We start from the raw sequence: 24,963 nt of genomic DNA, 5'->3' as shown, positions 1-24,963 counted from the left end.
GAATGCCTCAAATATGACGAAAATTATGGAAAAAATTCTAACTTTCCGAATCTACTCTTGAGGAAGTCTAACCTTGAACGAATTTTTTATGCAGAACAAACTGTACTTTATATTCAAGATTTATTATTACTAATTATTATTATTATTATTATTATTATTATTATTATTATTATTATTATTATTATTATTATTATGGCTTTGGCCCACTTTATGGTAGTGAAACCTAAGTACCAACTACTAAAAAAAATGTTAGAAAAATTCAATCGGCAGAAATGAAATTCTTTAAAAGCGCTGATGGATATACAAGATTGGAAGCTGCCTAGTTCTTGAAGTGGAGGTGATATCATTATTATTATTATTATTATTATTATTATTATTATTATTTCACGTGTTAATAACCATGGAAATAAGGTTATTCGCTTCGTCTATTCTCCCCTGGGTAAGTCTGGGAGCTTCTCTAGGACAAAGTCATTATTATACGTATTCATTACTTGAAACCAAAGATCTGTTATAAAACTTTACAGTCAATCATAAAGACGTTATAATTAAATAATTTTCCTAATGTCATTCAGAATAGGAACATTGAAGTAAATTGGTATGATTGTTTCGGGCGTTATGGACTTGTAAAATGCGAGAATTCTGAGAAATTAATATACTGCGTGTATCGGTCTTACAGAAATATAGCTAGAAGCAGCAGTATTTAACTCTAGCGTGTCATTGTAGATTGAATTTCCGAGTTTATCCTACAGCTATTACAACCATGCGAAGTGCACATATGTTGCAGATATTTGTGAGGCCAATGAAGCAGTTTATCCCATGCTGATGTGTACCACCTTGGGATATACTTCCCAATCATAATAATGACATTATAAAGACCATCTGTTGTTTTACGGTGAGTGAAGATGACAGCATAGAGGCGGCGAGGATCTGTGGTTCGTGAAGCTGTAGCTTTAGGACTAATCATCTCGCGTAATGATAGACTCCTCTCGTCTCTGTATTTTCTGGTGAATTACATCAACTTTCAGGCATTTGCTCTTCCCCATTTTCAAGTGAATATCGGAGTGAGACAATTGACCTACTGTCTTTGAGCTCACAGCTCCATAACCTTTTGCACAGGCCCTCTTCTTTCTCTTTATTTGTTCTAGCAGGATAAATCCAGGGTTTAAGCCACTGTCGCATTTGTCGCATTTTTCTACTCGACTTCTAAAAATGCAACAAACTTTCAATGTAAATGTGAAAAAATGCGACAACCTCATTGGATAATTTCGAGGGAAAAATTGTTCCGGGGCCGGGTATCGAACCCGGGACCTTTGGTTTAACTTACCAACGCTCTACCAACTGAGCTACCCGGGAACTCTACCAGACACCGATCCAATTTTTCTCTCTATATCCACAGACCTTAAAGTGGGCTGACAACCGTCAAGCAACCAATGCTGTGTGCACACTAACTTTGTGTGACTTAAATTGTGGTTTTCTGTTAACGAACAGTGACGTGTATTATGCAAATCAAGCTTTCAGGTATAACTCCCTGTAAAGTTGATTTGAATAATTTCGAGGGAAAAATTGTTCCGGGGCCGGGTATCGAACCCGGGACCTTTGGTTTAACGTACCAACGCTCTACCAACTGAGCTACCCGGGAACTCTACCAGACACCGATGCCCGGCCCCGGAACAATTTTTCCCTCGAAATTATTCAAATCAACTTTACAGGGAGTTATACCTGAAAGCTTGATTTGCATAATACACGTCACTGTTCGTTAACAGAAAACCACATTTCAAAGTCGCACAGAGTTAGTGTGCACTCAACGTTGGTTGCTTGACGGTTGTCAGCCCACTTTGAGCTCTGTGGATATAGAGGGGAAAAATTGGATCGGTGTCTGGTAGAGTTCCCGGGTAGCTCAGTTGGTAGAGCGTTGGTACGTTAAACCAAAGGTCCCGGGTTCGATACCCGGCCCCGGAACAATTTTTCCCTCGAAATTATTCAAATAAACTTTACAGGGAGTTATACCTGAAAGCTTGATTTGCAACCACATTGGACTTCAGAAAACGAAGGTGGTAAAAGAGAACATGAAAATAGAGATCTATATGAACTAATTAGTTCTGGATCTTCTGAATTCAATGAAATGCTAATGGCATTGGCAGTGTTCAAGAAGGTAATGAGCAGGGAACGGATTTATATGGACTAAAAATATATGAAATATGTAAATATATATGTAGTTATTTTTACCAAAATATGGAATTAAATATGGATTTTTACCAAAATATGGAATTAAATATGGACTTAAAATTATAAAAAAAATGACTATGTACGTTAAATATTGGTACATTTTAATCAAACTAAACAAAAAATATAATGGACGTACCTTATCTTCCAATGTAGTTTCAACAAAACACAATTTTTATTGTCTGTTACCATAACAATAGGTTACAAACATTTCTTTCAAGTGCTGAAAAGTGAATCTTCTTCTATTGTCTCTGAGGATAGATTTATACTGACTAAAAGAGCGTTCGACGTCACAAGAAGTAACTGGTACATAATTCAATTTCACAATGTCTGCTGGGGATAAGTCCAAGTTAATCTTCACTATTGATTCACCACTCATCACAGCAACAACCTTTTGTAGTTCTTCATATCCAGGGTTTTTTGAAAGTACAGTGTCCACCTTAGCTCTTACTGCATCTGCAACTTTACCTCTACCACGATTCAGTTGTTCCACAGTACTATTTATAATTTCAAAACTTTCAGATAGTGAAAGGTGCCTATTTTGGAGACTTTTGAGCGTTTTTATGATGCATGAAAATGTATGCTGAATGTGAGCTAAGTCATTCTTCACACTTATGTCACAGGTAACTGTTTTCGCAGTATCAATTGAGACTGCATCTTCAGAGTCCAATGCAAGGAGAACATTGTTAATAGAGTCTATATGTTCGGCATAATATTCAACTGCTTCTAGCCATGTACCCCATCTAGTTAAAATTGGCTTTGGTGGCAATGGAATTTCAGGGTACATTTCTTTCAACACGTTAACTCTACTGGGAGCTTTGAGAAATACTTTTTTCACTGATGAAATCAACAAATCTACTTTAGGGAAATTGTCTCTGACCACTTCTGCCACACGATGAAATGCATGCGCCACACAAGTAAAATGAGTCAATTTAGGATATACAACAGATAATGCTTGTCCAGCTTTGACCATATAAGGGGCAGCATCGCTAATAAAGAATAACACATTATCGTACATAATACCCTTTGGCCACAGGATACCCATAGCTTCGTTGAACAGTTTAACTATAGTTTTGTTATTGCACTTTTCTAGAACATCACAATGTAAAAGAATTCGTTCAGAATATTGTTCACTTAACAAACCGATAACTACATTACCAACAAGTCTACCTTCTTTGTCGGGAGTCTCATCAATGGAAACCCAAATTGAACTATCTTTAATTTCATCTCTTATCTTCTGTATTGTCTCATCGTAGATGGATGGAGCATACGTCTTCCTAAGTGTTGACTCATCCGGGATTGTATGTTGAGTATATTTTTCAAGGAATTCCCTGAAGACCTTATTCTTTAGTTTGTAGAGAGGAATATCAGCAGAGATGAGAGAACGGCACAGGTCGATGTTAAACTCAGATCTTACATTCGATGTTGTTGGTTGTGTTAAAAACAATTGTCTCTGCTTGGAATTTAGTTGTTTGTTGGCCTGATGTTTACTAGTTGTAATGTGTTGTTGCACCAGGAACTTTTGTGTAGATGATACTGCACACTGACACAAATTACAAAATAATATTTTATTGTCAGTTGATAAACCATCTTCTTTAAATTCTGAAATGTAACTTGTTAGTTTTGATTTTAAATTGACTGAATGACGTACTTTTGGCATATTTACCGTCTTTATAGTATGATTTACAAAACTGAACCTATGTGTACTCTGACTGGCATTTAACTGTTGAGCTGCACAACTGAAGTCTGTTAAAAATTTTAAATTAAATTAATACAGTTTTGTAACTTACTTTCCCATTGTTGATAGGACTGCTAATTTTCAAATAACTCTGATGTTAAAGGGATTACTGAACATGTGTTTAAATCTCTATTGTTGAAATGTATTTTTAAAAGTTAATGGAATTTTGTTTTGTTTTATTGTTAAACCTAATATAATATGGACTGTTTTATATGAAATATGGAAAATATATGGAAATTAACGAAAATATGTACTAAACTCTAAAATATGGAAAAATATGGAAAATAAAAGTAGGATTTTTCAACCCTACACATTGTGAAACATAAAGATAATGCAAAATATAAATTATATTAGCTTTATAAGTAAATATGTATTTACATATAAATCCTTTCCCTGGTAATGAGCAATAGATGTTGAGGAATTGATTTCAAAGAGTTGGTGCAATTCATGTAAGTTAAGTAAACAACTTCTTCTAATCGATTTATACAATTCCATCGCATACTGTAAACTGTGAGCTAGGATTTAGTTACATGAATTTTGTAAAACCTGAAAGGCAGTTTCTACCGCCTTTCAGTAAAAATAGTTAGCACTCTGCTAACAATAAATCTTGAAGGACCTACTAGTAAAGAATTTCAATGTTTAGAGTGTCCATAAAATAACGTATTTTGATATGACGTAAATTCAGCAGTAACTGATTCTAAACATACCTGCGTCTAATGATTTACTTACATCCATTCATTCATTCATTCATTATATTCCATAGATCTTACATGAGCAATGAAGCTTTAAGATGTGGAACAATCAAAATTTTACAATATTACAATTACAATTTTTACAATATTTTACAAGTTTTACAGTTTTACAATTTAGTAATTTTCTACAATGATGAGGTGAGGTCCGAGGATTCGCCAAAAGATTACCCGGCATTTGCCTTTTGTTTGGGGAAAACCTCGGAAAAACCCATCTTGAGTGTGGGAAGATGGATTGAAAGTAATAAAACTCCAAGAAACAAATTATACCACTTGTGTTTCTGCAAACCATATTAATTTTATCTTTCTATACAGTTATTTATGGTATTGCACAAGCTTTTCGTAATTTCCACAAATATAATTTTTCTACATCTTGATTACACAACTTTTAACACTGTATCATTTCAGAAAGTCATATAATACATGTTCCGAACATAATTTTTCATTTGTGCATTTTTTCGACAATTATTTATTTTCTAGCTCAAACCCTGGATAAATCGTCTTATTGCCCGGTCTCCTGCAATACATTGAACTTGAATTATTGCAGTTCTGTTTCTTAATTAGTAGGCCTACGTTTTAAAAATCTGAATAGCTTAAAAAGCTTATGCAATACTTAAATTCCTTAATAATTATCAAAAATATTTTGTACTACCGATAGTGTAGCTGTTCTGTGTTTAATAATAATAATAATAATAATAATAATAATAATAATAATAATAATAATAATAATAATAATAATTTATTATTAAAACAAAGATACATAATTACTGTGTTTTATTAAAAGAAAATCGCTCTAGTATCCCCAGAAAGAGTACTTACATTCCACAAAATTTTAAGATAAGTATTTTATTAATCAGTAGAATAAAAAGTAAAAAGAGAAAAAGAAAAACACATATATTACAGTAATTGAAACTTTACATTTTACTCAGTTTCAAAACACACGCCCTTCTCGACACAATCATGAACATATCTCCACCACAACGGGAAACCAGAAGATAGCATAGGAACTTCACTAGGTTTCGGACAATGAAGAATATCACTTCGAAACTATTCAGCCTGGTAAAATTCCTCATCTTAACACTGTAAAGAAGTTACAAAGTTAATCAGTGAATAATTTTTAATTGATTTGTTTTAATAAGGAGCATGAGCAAATTGAATGTGTGGGAATTTAGCCGTTATCTTGTTATAAAGCTTTGCACCGGAATTGCTACTCTGATTATAAGTTACAATTTTGGTGCATTTACTCGTAGGTTCTCTCAAGCATATGTTGTCTGATCTTTTAGATTTATATTTATGTGAATACAAATTAAATATATTTCGGTTTTATATACAAAATTCAATAAGACATTGTTATACATTTGATGCATATCAAATACTTTAAATTCAAAATAAAGCAATTCTGAGGGATAACCAAGAGGCTTATTAAGACATTTTTTTATTATTTTCTGTAGCAAAGTTATTGGCATGAGGGAGGTACTAAAACACAACTCCATCCTATAATACTATATTGTAATATAACTTGTACTAATGTGAGGTAAATCAATCGTAAAGTAGCCTATGGTTAGTCAGGTAATTTTGTAGGATAACAAAATAGTGAATACATTTTTCTTAATCTAATGCAGAGAGAAAGAACATGTTTATTCCAATGTAAGTGTTGATCGAGCTTCATTTAGAAAAGGACAGTTACAATTAATTATTAGAAGAACAGTTGGATATATTGGATATATTATAATTCAAAATATAAGTTACCGAAAATAAAATCTATGTAAGGATTGTGACTCTCATCTTTCATGTATCCCTTTCTCATAGATAATATTCAGAGATCAATCTACGAATTACAATTTGTCCAGATGTCGCTAAACCAACACGTGACAACTCGTAAGTATAGCTATGTCTTGAAATTATGAGAAGCTCTCGGATCTTTTCACGATATGAATTGAATGAATATGTAAGTCATGACGGTTGAAGAATCCATAAGAACTTTCTAACGGATTTAGAAATTCGAAGTACCGTATATCACATGACTGGAAATATGCCGCAGATGTTTAGAGATAACAATGCCATTGCTAGTAGCTAGTGTAGCTGTTCTGTATCCGGGATATGTACAGATTGACGACAGTTGTGTACATGTTTTCAATTTACACTTGTCTTGTGCCACATCAAACAGCGCCCGAATCCTGAACTGTAAACTGGAAGAGAACGTCAGTTTGGTGAAAATACAAATTAAAAGATTTTTAATACCCACATTGATTTGAAATCCGATGAGCCTCCTAAATCAGGTGGATATTTTTTGTAAAGACAAACTTCACATTAATTTGTCATGCTAAGTTTTTTGACAATGTGAAAAGAGGTGATTGTGTATTATATATATTATATTATATTATATTATATTATATTATATTATATTATATTATTATATTATATCGTATCATATATCATATCATATCATATCATATATCATTTCATGTCATGTCATGTCAGGTCATGTCATGTGAGGTCAGGTCATGTCATGTCATATCATGTCATATCATATATCATATCATATCATATCATATCATATCATATCATATCATATAATGTCATGTCATGTCAGGTCAGGTCATGTCAGGTCAGGTCATATCATGTCATATCATATATCATATCATATCATATATCATATCATGTCATGCCATGTCAGGTCAGGTCAGGTCATGTCATGTCATATCATGTCATATCATATATCATATCATATCATATATCATATCACATCATGTCATGTCAGGTCAGGTCAGGTCAGGTCATGTCATGTGATGTCATGTCATATGAGGGGCTTAGAACAAAAAGCAGGTAAGTGACACAAACCTTATTTTGAGGAAATTACAGTTAAAGTTCTACATGCAATGGAATATTATACACTAGTTTGGTGAAATGATGCCCATATGGCAGCACTGCACAGTGTGATCTCTTACCTGATTTTATCCCAAAGAAACATCCTTTTGGGCTACCACAACCCACACTTTCCTCATTTTTTAAAATAATGTCACTTACCTGCTTTTTGTTCTAAGCCCCTCATATCATATCATATCATATCATATCATATCATATCATATCATATCATATCATATCATATCATATCATATCATATCATATCATATCATATCATATATCATATCGTATCATATATCATATCATATCATATCATATCATATCATATCATATCATATCATATATCATATCATATATCATATCATGTCATGTCATGTCATGTCATGTCATATCATATCATATCATATCATATCATATCATATCATATCATATCATATCATATCATATCATATCATATCATATCATATCATATCATATCATATCATATCATATATCTATCATATCATGTATCCTATTGTATCGTATATCATATATGTATATCATATATCATATGAGGACATTATTACGAAAACAACCCTTGTCAAAATTGCTGTTTTTCAGGAGAACAATAAAAATAAATAGAACAACATATGTCAGCTGTTTCCGTACAACTGGTGTTTATCCTTGTGACTATTGCACCTGACATGGGTCGTTTTTGGAGTCTATAAACATTTGAAATAGTAGCAAATGTGTCCTTAACTCAATTTCATTAAAAATGACTAGGGCTGTTTTTGTAATAATGTCTTCATGTCATCTATTTTATCATGTTATGTTATGTTATGTTATGTTATGTTATGTTATGTTATGTTATGTTATGTTATGTTATGTTATGTTATGTTATGTTATGTTATGTTATGTTATGTTATGTTATGTTATGTTACATTACATTAAACTTTACCCATTCACCTGTTTCTTGTCTCTTAACTATTTATTAAACTTGTTTCGTGGACTTCAAATTAGAGACAAATAAGTACGTAAAGTGTATGTCGATTAGGCCATAAAACTGAACAAACACTATGACTAATCAAACTTTATTACAAATGCTTAAAATGTAAATCATTCACAGCCAAACAGTATCCCAGTCTATCACGATAATAGTTCATTGTAGATATGAGATGAAACAGAACAGTCATATAACTGTGAGGAAGACAATGGACCATTTTCGTGATAGACTTAGATATTTTAAGAAGTTATTAACAATATTCCATACTTATTGTTCACCCTGTATAATATAATTTAATATAATATAATATAATATAATATAATATAATATAATATAATATAAAGGCAAATCACTTTTATGGGATGCCACTTGTTATAACACCTTCGCTTCTTCTTATTTGCCCAAAGCTTCCAAACTCGCTGGGTCAGCCGCTGCATCTGCTATGACAATTAAACGCAATAAGTATCTCGATCTTCTGGATAGATATAATTTTGTCGTTTTCGCCGTAGAATCTATGGGCCCATGATGTTCCGAGGCGAAGTTGTTAACTTCTGATATCGGCAAGTATTTATCAGCACTTAACGGTGACTCTCGCTCTACAGCTTTCCTCCGCCAAAGAATTAGTATTGCCATTCAACGAGGGAACGCTATAAGTGTTATGGGCACTTTTCCAGAATCTAAATCGTTGGAAGAAATATTTTATTTCTTGTAGAGCTGTAGACAGTTTTTCGCATCCTTTAGTTTTGTTGATAATTTCTAGTTTGTCTCTTACTCAATTGTTTAATTTAATTTCAAAATTGAATTAAAGTTTATTTTGTATAAGACAGTTTGATATGTTTTTTTAGATAATATTGTTCTAAATTAAAACATTAAGTGAAATTGATAAGTAGGATAAAATCACTCTGTGAATTATTATTGTAACAATGTTTTGTTAGTGGTATTTACATTACCTCTAATTTGTCATAGGAATATCCATATGATCATATTAGTCTTAGCTATAGTATAATTATGTTCGTGTATCTATGTTCTCTTATTGTTATGTATGTGACATATTACAAAGGCTGCACATAATATTGCACAACATAAAAAATAATATAATATAATATAATATAATATAATATAATATAATATAATATAATATAATATAATATAATATAATATAATATAATATAATATAATATAATATAATATAATATAATATAATATAATATAATATAATATCTATACTAATAATAAATCTGTAGCCGAAATTTTTCTGGTAATTTTCGATTTTCCAAAAATAATTGGTCCTAACATATACAATTAAGCACCCTGAAACCGAAAATCGCTTTTTTGAAACTTTTGTTTTTATGTCTGCCTGTCTGTCTGTCTGTCTGTCTGTCTGTATGTTTGTTACCTTTTCACGCGATAATGGCTGAACGGATTTCGATGAAAATTGGAATATAAATTAAGTTCGTTGTAACTTAGATTTTAGGCTATATGGCATACTAAATACATTATTTAAAAGGCGGGTTATAAGGGGGCCTGAATTAAATAAATCGAAATATCTCGCTTGTAATTGATTTTTGTGAAAAATGTTACATAACAAAAGTTTCTTTAAAAATAATTTCCGATAAGTTTTATTCCTTCAAAAATTTTGATAGGACTGATATTTAATGAGATAAATGAGTTTTAAAATTAAAATAACTGCCATCTAAGGCCGTGTAATGAATTAAAAAACAAATGACTTCGTCTATAAGGGGCCTTGGACAGCAACAATCGAAAGCTATGAAAGATAGCCTACAGATAATGTTTCTGTGTTTGTATGAAGTAATATCAGAAGCTAAATTAACCGATTTGTATAATTAATTATTATTTGATCATTGGAAAGTGTAGTTTCTCTAGATGGACATGATGCTATAATGTTATTACAGTAACTTCTGAGTGAATCGAGGACAGGTAAGATTAAAATAGCTTCTTATGCACAGAAAACTTGATAGGCTATTCTGTACATTCGTTTCCTGTATTTCCTAAAATAATTTTTATGACCAAATGAGTGGTCTCTGGATCAAAATTAATTATGCAAATACAATTTAAATTAAGTAACATAATAAACGATTTATCCTTATATCAAACACGAATGTTCCCTGGATCCAATGTCCTATTTTAATTATATAATTACTTTATATTTATTTCTAACGGGTGCAGCGGAGCGCACGGGTACGGCTAGTAATATATAATATAATATAATATAATATAATATAATATAATATAATATAATATAATATAATATAATATAATGTATAATATAATATATAACAATATATTATATTATATTATATATATTATATTATATTATGTTGTAGAGTCATGTAGGGTACTGTACGTTCTGTGCAACTCTCGCAACATAGAGTTGCAGCATGGCCTAATTGTCGTAATCGTAAAGCGTGTGTCACTCATACTTCTCATCCTTGCAAGTCAACGTATAGCACGCCGGAAGGAACAAGATATGGGGAATTAATGTTGGTGCGAAGCCCCTCGTAGTGACGCTGGCTGGCGTGGGAAGGCTTAAAAAGCATAGGAACAATTGAAATCAGAGGCTTCACTGATGTAAGAGTTGCAATTCAAGGACATTTCCAGCTTGTGAACGTTTTAATATGCAATGTGGTTGTTACGCGTGCGCTGGACGGACTATCAGATTACCCTGCGTTTAGTGACCACGTGTGGTCCGCACTAAGTTACATGTTTTGAAAGGTCAAATGTTATTTATTCAAATAAAAGATCCTGTGATAATGGTTTATTATTATTGTTATCAACAGTTTTAAAAAAGAGTTGTCCACCGGTGTGGAGTAACGGTTAGCATGCCTGACCGTGCAACGAACGGGCCCGGGTTCAAATCCTGGTAGGGATAAGTTACCTGGTTGAGGTTTTTTCCAGAGTTTTTCCTTAACCCATTAAGAACAAATTCTGGATAACTTTCAGCGCTGGATCCTAGACTCATTTCACTGGCATTATCACTTACATCTCACTCAGACGCTAGGTAAGCTTAACAGTTGGTAAAGCGTCGTAAAATAACCAATTGAAAATAAAATAACCAGTGGTGCTTCACGTCTCGCCAACATCAAGACCTATCTTTAGTATTTCCCTTATGTATGGTGTTCTAATGTGGCCGCTATTTTCGAAAAATTAGGTCTTCAATTTTTCAGCAGCTCAATAAACTAGTTTTTGAGCATGTCCTCAGTTTCTTTATCCGTCCCTTTACAGAGCTCTCTCTCGAACTATTTAATGAATTTTAGTCATATTGGTTATGTACCCCCATTGCAGCCAATTGGCTTGTCGTCAGCACGACACCTCATCCTGCTCAAGGTTTTTCCGTGGTTTCCCTTGAGTAATAAGACAAATGTCGGGACGAGCCCTAAAAGAAACGGGCCACGGACCACTTCCCTTCCCCCACTCTTTCTCTTCTACTATCACAAAGAACGTGCTAATTTCTTAGATAACAACCCTGTATTATGATAATAGGGGAACATAAATATATTGTAAGTTCACAGAGCTAACGGCTTCGAAGCTGGGTACCTGGTTCTAATGAAGTGCACTGGTAGCAATCTAAAACATGGGGGCATGAGATAGTTACTCTGCCTGCCATTAAAAAAAATTCACTTCACTAAATCCCCAAGGTAAAAAAAAAAAAAAAAAATTGGTTATGTACGTTCCAATTTATCAAACATAAATAAGTTATCAGGTCACTAAAGTCACTACACAAATTGCACAAAATTGTAAAAATTGTAGTAAATGACTAAATTGTAAAACTATAAAAATTTGTAAAAATTGTAATTGTAATATTGTAAAATTTTGACTTGTTCCACATCTTAAAGCTTCATTGCTCATGTAAGATCTATGGAATAAAATAAATGAATGAAATGAATGAAAACTACAAACTTTAAAGCGTTAGAAAATGCATAATATTTCAAACAAGACGAAGTCCGTGGTTATTCCAAGAGAAATAAATGAGGTAATCGTGCGAGTTCAAAATGAGGCAATGGAAGAAGTGGGTAGTTTCAAATACTTGGGGTGTAATATAAGTAGTAAGATGAGGTGCTACCAGGAAGTCAAAAGTATCATAGTAATGTCAAAGGAATCTTGTAATAGAAAAGGAACATTTTCTGCGGATCTGTGAAAAAAGGGCATAGGAAAGAACTACTGAAGTGCTTTGTGTAGAATGTAAAATTGTATGGGACAGAAAAATGTACATTATAACAAAGTGAAGAGAAACGACTGAAAGCATTTGAGATGTGGATATGGAGAAGAATGGAGTGTGTGAAATGGACAGACAGAATAGGAAATGAAGCTGTTGTGGAAAAAGTGGGTGAAGAGAGAATAATGATGAAACTGATCAGGAAGAGGAAAAGAAATTGGCTGGGTCACTGGCTGAGAAGAAACTGCCTACTGAAGGGTGCAGTGGAAGGAATGGTGAACGGGAGAAGAGTTCAGGGCGGAAGAAGATAACAGATGATAGAAGACATTAAGATACATGGATCATATGCGGAGACAAAGAGGAAGACAGAAAATAAGAAAGATTGGAGAATGCTGAATTTTCAGTGAAAAATCTGACCTTTGGTGGAGAACTCTGAATGAATAAATGGTTAAGCCTACCAGGGAACAATGCAGTATCTTGAAGTCCATCCATAACTTGTCTTCGTTCAGCCTACGACGGAGGAAAATGTTACTTGAGTGTTCCCTCTTAAAATACTTAAAATATCAATTAAATAGAATGATTATAAACAGCCTGTTCGTAGAGAAATAGGAGTGTATGTTTGTAGGTTATTCCAAGTGATCCGCCTGTTACAGGAGAAATGACACGGTAGATTTTGATAAACGAGTCTTTCTGTAATTTTTTGTCACTAATTCCTCGTAAGAATTCTCTCTTGCACTAATGAAGCTTCACTCTCACCATCATCCCGATCTTAGTAATCTAAGTACAATCTTTGAAATAATCAGTAGTGGGTCTGGCTGCCGTTTTGCTTTAATAGGCCTACTAATCACTGATTATCTCCTTTAACCGCTGAAATATAGGAGGCAAGGGTTTACTGTGGTTAACCGCCTGTTTAAGCCCTAACCGAGGTAGTTGCATCGTAAAAATGCTTAACCAGGGGTTAGGTGAGGATTTTAACTGGTGGTTACACAAATCGATGTTCATGCACGTGAACAAAAGTGTTGGAAGGAGACAGGTTGGTGTGTTAAATTCTGTGTTATGGATTGAGAACATTTTGTATAAAAATATTTATAATATTATACTGTGCAGCAACAGCATTTTTCAGAAGATACGATTTTTGTTACTTTAAAAGTTAGAAAAACAAAGTTTCAGTAAAAGTTGTTTCTTTTTCAAAGTAGTTTCCAATGGCACCTTCAACGATCCATGTTCTCATTTGAAATTTCAAAGTTGACCACAGGTACCACTACTTCCGGTTTGTTACGGGAAATTTATTTATTTATTTATTTATTTATTTATTTATTTATTTATTTATTTATTTATTTATTTATTTATTTATTTATTTATTTATTTATTTATGTCGATAACAGGGCAAAGCCCCAATTACAATAGACAGTACAGATATTTGTTAAAAAAAACATAAAATTGCATATAACATGAAAAAAGAGATAAAACAGGTACAAATGCAAAATACAAGTGTAATTACAAATTAAAAATTAAAAATGAAAAAACAAAAACAAAAAACAAATAGATACTACCTAAATAAAAGACACAGGTAAAAAATAAATGAAAAATACCAAATAAAAATAAATTAAAAAGAGGTATAGATACAATAGTAAAAAAATAGCTATAATTGGCAAATTGCAGAGTAAATAAATATAACACTATATTAATAAATTCAATATACAGTATTATATAGTAGTACTAATAGGCTTAATTAATTTATTTAAGAAATTCACTACTACAGAACATGTGTTCCAATTAGTAGGATATCTGATTATAACTATAACTACCATGCAACTAGAATTTAACATACTGTATGATGAAACTATTGCTGTATATAACTTTCTCTTGTTCATATTGTACGATAACGAAATGGTAGTATTACCAATCGATTCTTTACATAGGTTTCGATTATCAAATTTTTTTACGAACAACCAGCATCATATAGTTTTCGAGAAAAAAAAGCTGATAAGGGTGGTATCAAACACCTGGTATATATTTCATTCTTTTTGAATTTGTGCTTTTTTGTATTTGTATCTGTAATTTTACTGCTATTTCTTATTTTCTTCTTCTCTCTGCATTTGTTTCTTGCATATGTCTATTTGTATTCTGGTGGTGTGATAGAGAAGACCTAATGGCCTTAACTCCGCCAGATTAGATAGATAGATAGATAGATAGATAGATAGATAGATAGATAGATAGATAGATAGATAGATAGATAGATAGATAGATAGATAGATAGATAGATAGATAGATAGATAGATAGATAGATAGATAGATAGATAGATAGATAGATAGATAGATAGATGGGTGGGTGGGTGGGTGGGTGGGTGGGTGGGTGGGTGGGTGGGTGGGTGGGTGGGTGGGTGGGTGGATGGATGGATGGATGGATAATAGTAAAATTGTTGTTGATTCAGTGTATAGCAATGCGATTTTACCTGCTCTGATGATATGTGGCAACACTTGGCATCACTGAAAAGACCGTCGTATTAGGTTTTTAGTAAATATTGTTGCGTGAACCCCACTATAGTTCAGGCAACGAGGCGTGAATACGAGCGCATTGTACCATGTAGACGTTTCTTCGGTTCTACACGGCCAAATTTAACATTTTATTGTAACCTGGTAGCTGTTTAAAAACCTTGTTTTGCTTCATTCATTGGTTTCCCTGCATCTGTCAAATTTGGCTGCCATCTGTTGCCATAGTTACTGATGGAGCACGCATGCGCTTGTAGGCCTAAACGCTTAAATACTATGTTGATCTTTGTCACACAGAGTCAAGCCATGGCCCTGACGAACAGGGGCTGCAAGACTCCCCCTTCGCCGACGCCTCCGCCCCCTCAGGCACATCGAGTCCCGGAGCCGCCACCGCCGCCTCCAGCTGTGAGAACGCCGCCCCCGACGCCTCCGCAACAAGAACCAGTTCTACAGCCTTCGCCGAAAGACAGCTACGAGCTCTCGAAATCCAACAGTGGTGAGTACATCTGTTCTGTACCTCGATGTCGAGCAAATTTAAACTAGCTTTCACCATTCTTGTGAAGTAAATGATATGCATGACATCAAATGTTACCAGGGAAATTAAATCACGTGGAAGATTTTTTTCGTCTTATATATTGTAGGCCAATAGGATTCTTTTTCGCCTCCAATAAATTTTGTCGTGGTTAAAACTTACTGTCTTACTAATAAACCGTGTTTAGATTTTATACGAGACTTATGCAGAGTTGGGGCAGAAGACGTTACTAATAAACCATGCATAAGTGATGAATGTATAAACAGCCTGTAACTATACATGGGAATTACTTTGCAGTAGTCACAAACACGAAACCCCTTGTTTAAGAGTTGTATATAGGGGAAAAAAAATGGCCACCCCTCTAACAGCTGTTCGTATCGACTGTCATTTTATGATGATGGTTGCCTTGTAACCACAGAAGAACAAACCAAAGAGCACAGAGTAATTAGAATAATATTGCTGTAGCTTGTACTCTTTGACCAAAATATAGCGTGGTAATCGATCAGAACCAGTTGTACTATCGATACTTAGAGCGGCACACTAGAGCGCTCTACCGGATGCAATAGAGAACCTCAGATATTCTGTTACCTTTCGTAATGAAGTAATGACGAAACTATGACGTAGCTTAGTAAGGAATTTACGCACGACTTTCGTATAAACGATCTATTCATTGTGTAAGTATAAGATAGGTAAAAGTCCGTATATGAGTTGTGATTAGTAATACCGTTAAACGATAAGGTCAAGCGTTCCCTTCATTTCGAGAAATAATCTTGAGTATCTAAGACTATTTTTTCCATTAAACGTTTCTAATACACTATCATTCGGATAATCTGTTTAACATTAATATTTTTTGAGTGTGTTTTTAAATTGTAGGCCTATTTCTGGTCATCACTTATAGATATGATTGTCTTTTTTCAGTTATTATCTTTAGGTTATTTTTAAATAATATGAAATTGGATTTTATTAGTTCTTCAAGAATATTGAATTACAATCCATGCGTTATCTCGTGAAACGAAATGTGTGCGTGCGCTGTAACTCACAGTAAGAATCTTATAGTGGGGGTAGTTTGCTATCAAGCTGCAAGTGGAAGTGTAGCGAGGGATGGAAGCTTCTCATTCCACTTTTTTCTTCATCTCTCGCAAAAGTTGCTTTCACGAGATAACGAATACCTGTATTAATCTTAGCTCTCTATCCGGAAAAAGCAATTGGAGTTTTCGTACTTTTACCGATTTTTCAATATCAAGTATATTACTTTTGTACCATACATTTCTAATTTTACGGAAGAAATGTTATGTTCTATTATGTTTAACAATAATAATGTGACAACCTTAAAACGGAGGGGATATTTTTAGAAAATGTAAATAACAAAAGATAACTACTTTTACTTGTTTTATGGCTATAGAAACCTAGTGTTCAGAAAAGATGAATTATTGGAATGGATAATTTGGACACAATTTTTGCTCCTGGATGCCGTTGCAATTTAGACAAAAGCGAAACTATTACACACGTAGTGGACTTAACATATATAGCATAATGAACGTAATTAATATATAAATAAATAATCGGAAAGGAGACTTATTATGATTTCAAAATATGCGACTAATTAGAAATATCTATGAAAGTAGATCTAACAAACAAAACATATATGGATATTGTAAAAGAAAATGTTTGAGTGGCTAATTCTAGAATGTGACTATGAATACACACCTACTATCTGATGCTTTATGCTGAAAAATTTGAATAAGTGAAACGAAATAACAAAATTTAGGTTGTCGGTTCTCCAGTCGTCTTTTTGTCACACGTTTTGGGTGTTTGTTGGATACCTTCTGGCCATAATTTGAGTGATTTGTTACGTATTTTACAGCCTTGTTGTCATGCATCCTGTATAACATAAACGCTCATTCAAATCTTCATACTACACCCACACATTGAACAATGTCTTATTTATAACTTATTAAGTGCCACTTTAACTTCACGTAAGATCTCACATTGGATATTTTTATAATTATCAACATCATATTCTTCATGGTGGAGGCCCCATGGCCTGTTCCGGTTCTGCATTCCACCGTCTTCTTAGTTACCTCGTGTTCTTTGCCCGACATGGATGTGACTCACAAGCAAACATTTTCATGGGGGCAGACAAAAAAGTTTTTTTTTTTTTTTTTCACCATGTTAATAATATCAAAACAAGTGCTTATATAAATTTTGGCCACTCGAGCGCAATTACTAGGACCCCCCGGAAAGTAAGTTTTCCTCGGGCCGTTTACAGAAAGAAAGCACAATTTCATGGAAAGATTTATTGGAGCAGATACAACAATAATAAATCGTTGAGCTATTTTACAATATATTCCACACATGAATTGAGACATTTCTCATACCGTGAGATCAACAACAGAGAGGTGCAGACGACTGTCACACACTGGTTTCGGTCCCAGGTGGTAGACTTCTACGACACAGGGATAAAAAAATTGATCTCACGGTATGACAAATGTCTCATTACCGGTGGAGAATATGTTGAAAAATAGTTCAGCAATACCTGTATCTGTTCCAATAAATCTTTACAAGAAATTGTGTTTTCTTTTTGTAAACGGCCTCAGGGAAACTTACTTTCTGGGGGGGGTGCCCTTCGTAATTGCGCTCGAGTGGCAAAAATTTGAATAAGCACTTGTTTCAACATTATTAACATGGTGGAAGAAAAAAATTAACTTTTTATGAGATGTTTGCTTGTCATAGTTTCCGAGCTATATTTGAAAATCGAGCAATCCAATGCATATCTTAGGCTTCATCTTGCTAAATGACATTCGTTTTTGCCATTTCCGTCAAATCCCATTCGATTAGTTACCTGGTTTAATTTTTTGTTATCAGGTTTTCCTCAATTGTAAACCGCGTCAACACGGTGAAAGACAGGGAGGCTAACCACTCTGTCACGGGTGAATTTAATTATAATGATTTTTTTTTCCTATAAGAAACGAGCAAACTGCTTCTACTTCAGTCAAGTGAAACCCCGTCAGCTCCCATGCCCGTCATGCAACGTTTATTTTTCATGGGCCCTCCCCGTCCTTTGCAGCAGGTTTCAATAAAATCGATTCTAGTGGCAGAGTTTTGAGAATATAATTTTAGACTATATATTATTTTAATGTACCGAAGTACATATGATATTTCCATGCAGGTCATCATACGATGAAAGAGTAATGGAACGCTTATTCCGTCGGATCCCGGCCAAGTAGTCACTCATAACGAGTGCACCTCAGCACATGTGTGGACTTCGGTCCTACGTTCATAGACATCTATGACGTAGTGCAGAGGGCGGCCACTAGAGGGGACCCAAGAGTTGGAACTTAATCTGAGACTATTCTGTCCGACGCCGGGGTGGTATCCGGTGAGGCTTAGTGGATAAAGCATCAGCACCTAGAGCTGAAAACCCGGATTCAAATCCCGGTGCCGGAGAGAATTTTTCTCCGTTCTATTACTCCTTCATCGTATAATTTTAGACTAGTTATGTTGGTCACATGACTTAGATCGTACAGTTATCAAAACCATCGCTTCTTCTTCCTTCTGACGAAGTCGTATAAAAAATCCACGATATATTCGTGACAAAACATTCAGTTTGGAGAGTTGATAATATTATGTAGCCGCTGCAAATGTTCCGCCAGGCAATCAGTGATCAGATACTGGCCACTGCAGGTTTCCGTGGATGTTTCGTTATGAGTAGACTTCGTTGAATTGCCACACGCAGCATGCAATCAGGTTGCCGATGTACGGTAGTATAGAAGAGGTGAGCGACCTCCCGGTCTCGTAGTAGCATCAGTTCATGTTAAGAGTTGTGACCTGTCCAAATAGATAGAGCAGCTACTGCTAATGTATACCTATGTAAGCACTTGTTTTTGCATTACTATGGTTGGAATAGTCAAAGTTTAACATTTGTTCAGAGCAGACAAGAATTCAATCAAACATACTACAATGAGGGTGTTCCTGTTCCAAACAATTGCTCCCGGAATACCCTTACCCCCGCAGCCAGTCTTGACCCGTTGGAAAACGTGGTTGGATGCTGTTAATTATTATGCAGAACATTACGGAAAAATAATGGAGGTAATTCATGAATTGGATAGTACAGACAGTTCCGCTGTTGCAGCTGTAAAAATAGTTGCTTTCTGAACAGCTATTGGAAGATATTCTGTTCATTGATTAAATTTTAAGAGTTATATCTCACTATAAAATAATTGTGTATTTACATGTTTAGACATTTCCTACTTCAATGATCATCCATTATATTTCTTGAATGCAGGATACAGGTTTTATTGTAACCGTAGTATAGTGCTCAGTGTTTATATTAGAGGCCTTTGCACGCCTCCTTCTCATACAGTCTATACCGCGTGCGTAGTAAACCTTGGGAATCTCGTGGGAATTCCACGAAGTCTAGTTATGATTTTTCTGTTATTAAGTTTGTGCTAGTAAATATTGTTCTAAATGAAAATTTATTCACCTTTTTATGATAGTTTTGATAGATTTGAAATTGAAGAAAAAATAATAAATCAAAATATAGATATTATTGGTTTACAGTACTTCAAGTAGGCCTAAATTCATCTTCCAAAAATTGAAGCTGCTTATAGTTACAACTCATTTTTAATTAGAATGGATCGGGGGAAGATGCCTGACTTTTTCTTTGATTGAAAACTTAAGATAGGCCTACTGTTAATTTAGTTTTGAATTTCGTATTGAAATATCAAAGTCTGGAAGGTATTTTGAAACAATATTTTTTGATAGAAAACAGAAAACATTAATTACGTTGTTTATATATACACGTTTTCTTCTTGCCTGCACTGTAAGCATCTTTCCCCGATAGTCGGGTAAGATGGCAAATGCAATTAACACATTCACTGATATATATATTTTACCTGAACTTGGTTTAATACATGCATAGGCTATAACAAAATTGACTTAACCTAAAGTTCATGGACACTTTTTCACTCGTTTATCACATCTTAGCAACACAGTCATTGCATATATTTTATTGCCGTGTGCAAGACTTATGAAATCACTTCTTGCACACAATGAATTCAATCCAGAACATTTTTTGTCATCATTCTATTTTAGGCGGCGTTTAAAGGTACGTAAAGAATCCCGTATGCTTGCGATGCTCTAAAACAGTTCATACCCTCTGTTACAACATGTTCCATCGCAAGTTGAAGACTGTCCTCAATCCACTGACTCCTATCACAGGATCTTACTTAATGTTTACACATTCCCTGCAATAAAACAAAAAATAAAACTCTTGCAACAAGTTGTCATCTTACCCCGAAAAAAAGTGATCATCTTCCCCAAAAGATGCCTAGTGCTGTGACGTAACCTAAGATGGCGGAACAAGGTCGTTGGTTGTTAACAATACAAACTTTAGAACCTTTACTACAATATCCATTACAAAGGTTTGACAGTTATTACGAATTCAAGACTGTATTAACATTTTAATATACCTTTGCAATTATTTTGTAGCAGAAAAATGAGCAGTTTTCTTGCTTTTTCTTCTTCTTACAACAAGAACTCGTGGTAAAATGAGTTGGCTTCCACTCTAGAGACATTCAACTGTCTCTGTGATCATGAAGACATGTGCGTGGCGTTCTCTCTTGGGGAAAAAAAAAATAATGACATAATTTAGATATTTATCTGTGAGATATATATATATATATATATATATATATATATATATATATATATATATATATATATCCATTAAACATTGAGAAACCTGAAACAGCTATTATTGTTAACAAGAATTGTTAGAAAAACATTTCGTTAGCCTATTCTTAAATTGGTTTGGTTTGATGTCTGACAGTCCCTGACATTACTCGGTAGGGAATTCCAAAGCCGAGGAACAGCCACAGTGAAAGAAGTTGAATATGAGGATGTTCGGTGGGAGGGAATGGATAATATTGAGGAGTGTTGTGATCGTGTGTCTACTGTCCGTTACTCAGGAGAAGACGAGCGGAAAAAATGTGACCTTGACTATCGCTGTTGATTATTATAAACATCGCTCAGGTAAGCATCCCAGTAGCCAGGTTGTTACTCGTGCAGGAAACATGAGTAACAATGCGTATGGAAATTAAAGCTAAGTTGAACAGAAGGAGACCTAATGTTTCCGCTTACTGCAGTACAAATATTGAACGTGTTGTCGTACGTTATCTGTTCACATCCCTTCCTTCTCAGTCCCCTCTCGTCTTCTCCTGAGTCACCGACAGTAGGTTATGATGGGTGGATAAATTCTGAAAACTAGACGCAAGATAGACAGGAGTGGAGAAATGCAATATGTGAAAGAGAAGGGAAAGACAGTGGATTTTCCTACGATCTTCTAGACGGAGCCAGGACAACATTTCGAGGGATGGTGTTACGTGATCAGCCCGGCGAATATTGCAGACGAAACGGACGCACATATTATGAACACGTTGTAGTCCCTGCGCCGAATTACTGAAACTACAAAGAAATAAGCATCTTCCCCCGATTCACTCAATATCGAATGTAATTCAGAGAGGCTCGAGTTCTGATATATGGCTCTTGTTTACAATCAGGTATTCTTGTCCTTAATTTATCACCGGTTTTATGCTGTTTTAAGCCACGAATGTAATCCCAGTTTGTTCTCGTACGTCCCACCTCCGCGGTTTTTTCGCCGCAATATCCCATTGTTCCTGTTCTCCAGTCCCAATAGCTTGATCCTGCGTATTTCCAGTGCCTATAGTTGTATCGTGGGCAGACAGCATTAGGGAGTCGGGCGGACCGGTGAGAGAGGGGATAATCCGCCAGTTCTGAGGATTAGTTGACTACGGGGGGCAGGGCTTATACAACAACATCCATATAAATAAATCCGTTTTATCAGACCACTGCAGCTGTAGATATTTCCCAAGTTCAATACCCCTCTTCTCCCCTGTTCGATTATAGCTGATTTACCTACTAATTTCTGACCCAATTGTAGAAAAAATATTGATGGTCTCCCCCCCTCCACATCCTGGATTACAATTGGCACTGTGATCAGACAAGCAATACCATCTCTCTAATTTGAATGGCCACCCTTTCGTATCCATATCAGCTGCTTTTATCTAACCTTATTGATGGTGTTAACATCTATTCTCTAGAAAGGGCTTCGCCGAAATTAAAGCTGTGCTTAATTTATTCGGGGTCAAACAAGAGACAAATCCGCCAGATATCTCTGGAAAAGCCGGACGTTTCGAAACTTTTAGAAATAAAGTAGCGATTTTGGGCAATGTATTGTTATTTGTTATATTGAACAATTTTTTAAGACAATATGCACTTCAGTTTGCAAACGTCTTGTACCGTTGTACGCAAGTTTTGTTATTTTCGTACAGAACTCACCATAAAAGTATTTCAAATTGGCAGACACTAACGCTGAATTAATTATGTTACGAACATGCATAAGCTTGTGACCAGAACGGATTATTATTATTATTATTATTATTATTATTATTATTATTATTATTATTATTATTATTATTGTGATTAATTTATGATTAAAAATATTCTCATAACATTTTTCCTTAAAACGAACATGGTAGAAATTATTTTTTAATTTAACTTATTTATTGGCGGCCGGGTAGCTCAGTTGGTAGAGCAGCTGGCTGCGGACTGAAAGGTCCGGGGTTCGATCCCAGGTGGTGACAGGATTTTTTCTCGTTGCTAAACTTTCAGAACGGCCCCGAGGTTCACTCAGCCTCCTATAAAATTGAGTACCGGGTCTTTCCCGGGGGTAAAAGGCGGTCAGAGCGTGGTGCCGACCACAGCACCTCATTCCAGTGCCGAGGTCATGGAAAGCATGGGGCTCTACCTCCATGCCCCCCCAAGTGCCTTCGTGGCATGTTATGGGGATACCTTTTACCTTTTTTACCTTAACTTATTTATTTAATACTTTACACTTGAGCTACATTAGGCATTGCAGCCCGAAAGAGCAGAAGCTCGTGCTCAGTTCAGATCAGTTATACAAAATATATCACAAAATTAAGAGAGTTCATTGAGCACAATAACATTAATAAATGATGAAATACATACAGCATGTAATAATAGGGTCTATATACAAATAGAAAATACAAAAGTACATAAATTTTAGAGTATCAATTTTTAACTCAATTAGCTTAAACAATTAAATAATTAATCTGATTTCTTTCTTAAATCTATGTGTGTTAAGTGTACTCAATAACACTACATGAAATTGATACTAAAACTGTGTGTTGTACTAGTAGACTATATTGTAAAACTCTTCTGTATATATTTCATCTAGACTGTGACTATAAATTAAGATTTTATAATAGTATTAAGTTTTTTGACATGTTCCATATTCTAGCTGTAAGCATGTATGAATACCATGGAATATTAATAAATATAATACAATACAATACAATACTCAGCTCAGGGTAAGCTCTAATTAATGCATTATATATTTTCGGTCCAAAATTTCTGCTGTGTTTTAATCCAGCAGTTGTGTGGCATTTGGGAGTATTTAGAAAGAAACTGTAGTTTTGTCTCGTATGGTATTCGTGAGGATCAAATTTAAATTTATTGTGGTTTTTATGGAAGTAAGTCAGCAATGTTTGTTTATAAATTTGTTCTAGATTTGATACACCCAATTCCTGAAAAATTAATTTTGTTGGGTAATCAAAAGGTTTATATAGACAAATTTTGATAATTCTTTTTATTATTACATACATACATAACTGTTCTGCCCAAGGACAAGTCTTTCACTGCAAACCCGGCATTCTCCAATCTTTCCTATTTTTTTGCCTTCCTCTTAGCCTCTGCATATTATGATCTATAGTGATATCTTAATGTCGTCTATCATCTGATATCTTCTTCTGTCCCTAACTTTTCTCTTGTTCACTATTCCTTTCAATGCATCCTTCAGTAGACAGTTTCTTCTTAGCTACTGATTCAGCCAATTTCTTCTTCCTTTCCTGATCAGTTTCAACGTTATTCTTTCTTCACCCACTCTTCCCAACACAGCTTCGTTTCTTACTCTGTCCATTTCACACGCTCCGTTCTTCTCCATATCCATGTTTCAAATGCTTCTATTCGCTTCTCTTCATTTCGTCGTAATGTCCATGTTTCTTTCCCATACAATGCCACACTCCACAGAAAGCACTTCATTAGTCTCTTCCTTAGCTCTTTTTTTCTAGAGGTCCGCAGAAGATGCTCCTTTTTCTGTTAAACACT

The 24,963-nt window shown here is 34.5% G+C and overlaps 1 protein-coding gene and 2 non-coding genes across 3 annotated transcripts in view; 2 read left to right on the top strand and 1 right to left on the bottom strand.

Moving 5' to 3' along the window:
• The window catches only part of dve (SATB1_N and homeodomain domain-containing protein dve), a 540,584-nt gene that overhangs the window by 198,508 nt on the left and 317,113 nt on the right, over window positions 1-24,963 (top strand). The window contains exon 2 of the mRNA XM_069819175.1: window positions 15,522-15,720. Within this exon, the coding sequence (XP_069675276.1) occupies window positions 15,522-15,720 (199 nt within the window). The remainder of the gene's footprint in view (window positions 1-15,521; window positions 15,721-24,963) is intronic.
• Window positions 1,567-1,639, bottom strand: TRNAN-GUU (transfer RNA asparagine (anticodon GUU)). Its single transcript has one exon. It is a non-coding gene; the product is annotated as a tRNA-Asn (tRNA).
• TRNAN-GUU (transfer RNA asparagine (anticodon GUU)) lies at window positions 1,887-1,959 on the top strand. The gene has a single exon. It is a non-coding gene; the product is annotated as a tRNA-Asn (tRNA).

The sequence above is a fragment of the Periplaneta americana genome, chromosome 2 (genome assembly GCF_040183065.1).
Source record: "Periplaneta americana isolate PAMFEO1 chromosome 2, P.americana_PAMFEO1_priV1, whole genome shotgun sequence".
Lineage (NCBI taxonomy): Eukaryota > Metazoa > Arthropoda > Insecta > Blattodea > Blattidae > Periplaneta > Periplaneta americana.
Note: the sequence above shows the minus strand (reverse complement) of the source record. Positions and strands in the feature narration are given on the sequence as shown.